Consider the following 6,817-nt stretch of genomic DNA (forward strand, 5'->3'; position numbering starts at 1 on the left):
GTAGTTTATTTTTTGTGTTTTTTTGCAGGAATACGGCATAAATAGAGATGAGAAGCTGGACATAGCTTACGCTTACTGCCTCCCTCTGGTCAGGAAGATCCAGCTTGACCTGCAGAGGACGCACGGAGACGAGTTTGTTCACAAGCTTCATCCTCTGTAAGTTAAGTTTGAATGCAAAACAGATGTTCAACAGAGAGTAAATGTAGGTAGCCATGTTTTGTTTTACTTCCTGTTTACAGGTATTCTCGTGGCATTATGTCACCTGGTCGTCACGTCAGGACTCGGTTATATTTCACCAGTGAGAGCCATGTCCACTCCCTGCTCAGCATTTTCCGATACGGAGGCCTGCTCGACGTAAGCAAACAGTGATTCCTGCAGGTTCTGGAGTGTTTTTATGAAAAGACGTGAAGATCAGGGTGATATTTTCTCCGTTTGTGTCTGAGACAGGAGGAGAAGGACCAGCAGTGGAAACGCGCCATGGATTACCTCAACGAGGTCTCCGAACTCAACTACATGACGCAGATTGTCATCATGCTCTACGAAGACAACAACAAGGTGAGTTACTGATGCTTTATGAGACCGATCATCAGTAAGCTAATAAACCACTGCTGTGTTAGATTAGCTAATAGCAGTGGCAGCTAATCTGTCACAGCGATCACTTATTAATAAACATCAAGCCTGAAAACAGAAAACTGTAAAGGACTGAATGTCCTCGTCTTCGTGTGGGAAATATTTGTGTGTTTTTTCTTGGTGTTGAATCCGGATACACTAGTGGACCTGTTGTTAGTCGGTTGCTATGGCAACGGATCTGCGTGCAGCATAACCGATGGAGAGCGGGAAAAGGGAAGGTTACGAGTGGCTTTAAATTTTTCCTCAACGGTTTTTCCCTTTGCTGTGATGCACTGCACTAAGCTAATGATACCTTCATTTTGTTAAGTTAGCAGCAACAGTTAGAATCGTCTTTTTGACCTCCAGAGTTGTGCGCGTGCGTGACATTTCCAGATGTAAACAATAACATTCAGTGTGTCTGTAACAAACAGATTAAAAACTTAAATGTCTTAAACGTTGTCTGCCTGAAGGACATTTCCTCTGAGGAGCGGTTCCACGTGGAGCTCCACTTCAGCCCCGGCGTTAAGGGCGTGGATGAGGACGAGCACGCGCCGCACGGATTCGGCTTCAGACCCGCCTCAGCAGAGGTGATGCGACAGGTAAACACCATGAAGTCTAAAAACGTCCCGATGTGGAGGACATCCAGGCTCCAGCTGTGTCCGTCGTGTTCCTCAGAACGGGCAGAAAAAGGAGGAGCGCGGCAGTCTGGATGACCTGTCGCGAGACGAAACGGACCGCGCCGTTCCCGTGTCGGAGCCGATCACCATTCAGAGGCGGTCGCCGCTCATTCGCAATCACAAAACCGGATCAATGGAGGTGAGACTGAGCCCAGGAAGGAGTGGAACCACCATTTTTAGCTCTGACGGCTGTTTAGTTTTATGCTTTAGTCTGTAAACATAAAATCACATCACATTCATTTGCTTTTGAGCAAAATTGGTTTATTTTGTGCAGCTGCAGCTTTTCCTCTGTGGTTTTGATGCCACTACGTCACTCTGCCCTCTGACCCCCAGGTCCTCTCAGAATCCACCTCCTCTAAAGCCGGCAGCTACCGTCTCTTCTCCATCTCACGTCAGTCTCCAGAGATGAAACAAAGCGGCTTAGGTAGGTGGAGAAAAAGAAAACAACAACAAAAAAAGAACCACCTTGTTGCTACGGCAACCGCACACATCATCAGCCGGTTCCCTGTAGATTATGGTTTATGTTTGGAGGAGATGTAATAACATGTAGCGCAGGCTGTGTGTTTCCATAACATGACCTTTGAACTTTGACTGCAAGTTTAGAAGAAGAAAATGAAGAAAGTAGAACTTCAAACTGCTTCCTCTGTGGTTCAGATTTAACCTGAAATCAACAGGTACATCTCAATAAATTAGATTAACTTAACAAAAAGTTGAAAATTCAGCAAAAATGTAATTTAATTTTATAGATTAATTATAGTTATACTTTAAATGTTTGTTTAAATACTGAAATGAACGCAGAATTCACTTCAGTAAGTTGCAAAACGTTAATGCTAATGAAGCTTTGTATGAGTATGTTTGTTTAATTATGAGAATAATGTCATAGTATTACCCGACTGATGCTGCCTTTTACCAGAAGGTCGTCTAAAAATGACAAGAAAAAAGTTGTTTTATGGAAAAAGCTTCTAGTTATTGAGATCTAACGTGTCCAGCTAATTTCTTCAAATTATTCAGTTGTTTGCTCAGTGACTCCAGCCTTAATATAAGTAGAAAGTTGAGTGGAAGGAAAAGCTGTAATATAAAAATCCAGGTTGCTTTATGTTCGTAATGATTTGGGTTTCCATCCAGGAGCTGGCACCAACCTAACAGAACTTTTCGTCGGTACTCTAATTTATTGAGACGCACCTGTTCAGAACTTTGATTTGTCTTTTCAGGAGGAAATGCCACAGTTTGAGTTTACAGTTCTTCCGAATCATTTCTCCATGTGTATCTGTACTTCTGCGGTCTCTTTCTAGTCAGAACCATCAGAACTTTTCTGCTGCTGCAGTCTGAGCTGCCTGAAGCATCACAGATAAATATTCAGGTTTTGGTCGTTTCATCCTTCACACCGGCTCTTTCCACTGTAGTTTTTTCCTTCTCTGCCCTCTGTTTGCATGGTGATGCTAATTCTGACACATTCAAATGATAAGGGGAAAAGACAATAGTAATTTTTTAGACTGAAGGTTTTTCAAAGGGAAGGTTTTGGAAATAAAAACTTGAACTAGTCCTTAGAGGTTTAAAAATGAAGTGAATCCAAGGTGAGAAGATCACGTTGCAAATAAATCAGAAACGCTTTCGACAAATGCTCGTTATTCTTCTGAGTCACCACCAGGGGGCGAGTCTGAGTGACCCAAACGGCTGGCTATCAGATGCAGACATCAACCAAGCCACACTGTTGGAGCCAATGGGAGAATTCAACTGCAGTTACCACCGCTCAACCCATAGAGGGCAGCACTGAGATGGTTTTGTACAAAATATTGCGGAATTAAGAAAAATTTACAGAAAAATGCCACATTTGCAAAAATGGCACCCTTAAGGAATGATTTAGAGAGTTTATCCTCTCAAACCGAACCGGACTTTGCAGTCAAACGGGCTGGAATTGGATTAAAGCAGCTTAAACAGGGCTGCTGGGAATGAACCTCTCTGATATGCCAAAGCTTTCTGGAGACAAATGTAGGTAAAACCAGCTGACCAAATGTGGAGGAGCTCCGCTTGGGTTGCTAGGTGGCGGGCTGGGCTTTGCTGGGGTTGGTGGGTAACAGGCTGGGGTTGCTAGGTAACGGGGTAATGCCTGATGATTTCTGGTGTTGCATTAGGAAAGATTTTTGAGATGGCTCATTTTCCAGACACCAAAAAAAACCCCGTTTAATTATTATTAAAGAAATGTCTGGATGAGTTTGTTGTTTTTTTTCGCGCTTGTATAGTTTTTACAAGCAGTGGAAACCAAAATGGAAATATAGGCATCAAAAATGTGAATTTTGCACCATAGGTTCTTTTTAATTTCATTCAAAGTGGCATAAAAAGGTCTTAAATTTGACTTGAAACCTGCAGATACCATGGTTCTGAAAGTTTTTGTATTAATATCTAAGGTTCTTTTGTTGTATTTGTTTCATTTGAAGATCTAATGAGGACCACATTCGTGTTAGACAGTTTAAAAACCTCCAGTCTTTGTTTCTGCTTGTCAGTTTCTGTCTCTGTCTCTCTCTTGCTGGTGAGCTGTTTGAGTAACAGCTTGTTTATGTTCCGGTCACTAACCCTCGCAGGCTCTCAGTGCGCCGGACTCTTCAGCACCACCGTCCTCGGTGGCTCCTCTAGCGCCCCTAACCTGCAGGACTACGCACGTGCACACCGCAAAAAATACTCCACCGCCAGTCTGTCCTACAAAGACGGTATGTGTCTGAGACCGCCGCGCTTCCTCACCAACCTGCACAGAGGCCAGCAGTAGATCAGACACACAAGCCCCGGCTTGCAAAAATATGCCACACAGTTCATCATTAGAGCAGGAATCCACCAGGTGTGATGGACTCCCATACATGTTCATCACTTTCATTCATTTTTTTGTTTTGTGGTAGAAGGTGTCAGTTCGTTTTCATTCTCGTCACCATTTTACCCTCCTCACCTTTTTTTAAAATTTTTTTTACCCCCTCGCTGGCTGAGTTAGAAATCGGGTAACGTTTACAGGATGGAGTGTGCAAAAGACTGACTTGACATTTCCATAAACGTGACATAACCTCTGTCATCAACATGGAGGAGTCTTCATGAATGTTGTCATGAAGTGCCTGTCATTCGGTAAATAATGACTAACAAAAAATGATAGCGCCACAAACAGAAATAATGACACCTCAGTGTAATAATGACACAAAATAATGACGAATGTTTGTGCAGCAAAAATGTTCCTTTGTGCTGCTTTTGCTTTGAAGATGTTAGGCAAAAGGGTCAACCAGCCTCCCACGTTGTCCAAATCTAACAAAAGTGGTGTCAAGTGTTTGTGCTACATTTGTGCAGTAAAAATTTTCATTTGTTCTGCTGTCATTTTAAATGTATTAATAAAAACGTTTCCAGAGGTCATCAGAGGTCAACCACTCCCCGAACTCATGTTGCAAAGTCTAACAAAACTGATGTCAAACCTTTTGACCTTTAAACTTTCTTTAACATCTTCAAGCTGCACAAAGGCAGCACAAACATTTGACACTAATTTTGTTAGATTTGGAGAAGGTGGGAGGGGCACCTTCACTCGGGTATTAATGACACTTTTAAATTCCCGTAGAAATGTGAATTAAAATGTGATTATTTACCAAACATGACAACAGTCAGTAACATTCATGAAAACTCCTTCATGCTCATGACTGGTGAAGCCACAGTTATGACAGTACTTATATTTTATGCACACTCCTTCAGATAAAGTAAATGTGAGGCTGGTTGATAGGTTTGACGTTTTCCTTGTAGTTGCACTGTAATATTTACAGCTGAGTCCACACTTTTTTATTAAAACGTAGGCTGATTTATTTATCCTGGTGGAGCTGCATGAAGCTGCATCGGTGAGCTTTCATTCGTCATCTCACCCTCATGTTGTCTCTCAGGTCTCTGCAGACAGGCTGGGCGATATGGCAGGAATATTACAGCTGCACAATGTATACAATGTCTTCAAAAAGTATTCACACCCTTACATGTTTTATCCTTTTTTATAGCTCATAAAAAATCCTGATCAATAAAATATAAAAAAAACAAAAAAACACATTTAATCTCAAAGTGAAATCTGATTACTACAAAATAATGACAAGTAAAAATATGTATTAAAAATAATAAAGTCTGTGTGGATCAGTCGGTCTCATCTTTACGCTCCAGTTTTCCTCCATTCTTCCTGCTAAACTTCCAACTAAGCTCTGACAAGTCTGGGCTTTGACTAGACCATTCCATAACATCCATTTTGCTGTGTTCAAAACATCTCTGTGTAGCTTTAACTGGAAAATAAATGTCCTCAAATAAATGTCCTTGGAAGCCGTAGTTCTCAGTATTCCAGGATTCTCCTTGATTCTGCAGCTCAGAGACTTCCCCACCAGACAAGTGCTTCACACTCTTGTCTGGTGGCCAGAAAGCTCAATTTCGATTTCAGACCAAATAACTTTATTCCTCTTGACCACAGAGTCTTCTCATGTGCCTTTTGGCAAACTCTAATCAATCCATGATCTGAGTTTTCTTCAACAGTGGATTCTAACTGCCACTCTGTCGGTATTTTGTAGAAATCTACATTAAATGATTTTTTTTTTACCTTTTTTATCAGAAAAGTGAAATCTTGTTGGTCATGATTGATTTTAACAGCAGTAGAAGGGTAAAACATTCAAAAAGGTGAATACTCTTTATAGACACTGTATTTAATGCCACCATGAGAGTTAAACTTTTAAAAACAACCAGCAGTCATCAAAGCAAAGTTCCTGTTTCTTCTGTTCTGCATACTGTGCATGCACTTTGGAAGCTTATTTGCATGACTTCAGATTCAGACGCTGCAGCTTTTTCCCTCTTTTTACTGGTGAGGATGAGAAAATGTAATATATTGGTTTAGATGGGACTATGGCATTGAAAATAACTTGGATGATTTGAGGTTTTTGTTTTTTGAACCTTCTGGAGGAGTTAAAGTTTGGCACAACTGATATTTAGCAGATTCAGGAATACCTCCGTACTTTGCAGCAGGAGCTGTGTTTCCATTGACCTTCAAATTGGGATTATGAAAATAAATTTGCTTAATGGAAACACTAATCCAAAACATGTTTTTGCACTGAGATGGGTTTTTAGAATCCAAGCTAGTGTATTTTGCACAATTGCAATGGAGACAATTTTTTCCACATGATCAACAACCGGAAGTTACTATTAGCAGAAATAACAAAGAAGACGACAGGAAGTGGTTGGATACAGCCTGTTTCTTATTGTCTTATTGCGTGAACAAAATTTTTTACAGGTGATTTTAATTGTGTCTCTTATTTAATGAAAACGCTAGATTTCGAAATCATATTTTTTTGACACCAGTGGAATATTGACAAAGTTTTGCACACAAAGTTTTGCACACCTTTCTAATGGAAACGCAGCTGTAGAAGCATCGATTGTGATTAGGGACCTTCCATTTAACTTGTGCGTGCGTGTGTACGTGTGCATGCGTGCGTGTGTGTACGTGTGCATGCGCGTGTGTGTGTGTGTGAGTGCATGCGTGTGTGTGCGTGCGT

The 6,817-nt window shown here is 41.1% G+C and overlaps 1 protein-coding gene across 16 annotated transcripts in view; it reads left to right on the forward strand.

The window, feature by feature from the left end:
* The window catches only part of LOC103155226 (inositol hexakisphosphate and diphosphoinositol-pentakisphosphate kinase 2-like), a 54,625-nt gene that overhangs the window by 21,229 nt on the left and 26,579 nt on the right, over nt 1-6,817 (forward strand). For all 16 annotated transcript variants that reach the window (XM_016663369.1, XM_016663368.1, XM_016663370.1 and 13 more), the window contains exons 20-26: nt 29-156; nt 240-354; nt 448-555; nt 1,080-1,208; nt 1,285-1,425; nt 1,620-1,710; nt 3,866-3,991. In XM_016663369.1, the coding sequence (XP_016518855.1) occupies nt 29-156; nt 240-354; nt 448-555; nt 1,080-1,208; nt 1,285-1,425; nt 1,620-1,710; nt 3,866-3,991 (838 nt within the window). The remainder of the gene's footprint in view (nt 1-28; nt 157-239; nt 355-447; nt 556-1,079; nt 1,209-1,284; nt 1,426-1,619; nt 1,711-3,865; nt 3,992-6,817) is intronic.

This window comes from Poecilia formosa, unplaced genomic scaffold (assembly GCF_000485575.1).
Source record: "Poecilia formosa unplaced genomic scaffold, Poecilia_formosa-5.1.2 Scaffold417, whole genome shotgun sequence".
NCBI classification, from domain to species: domain Eukaryota; kingdom Metazoa; phylum Chordata; class Actinopteri; order Cyprinodontiformes; family Poeciliidae; genus Poecilia; species Poecilia formosa.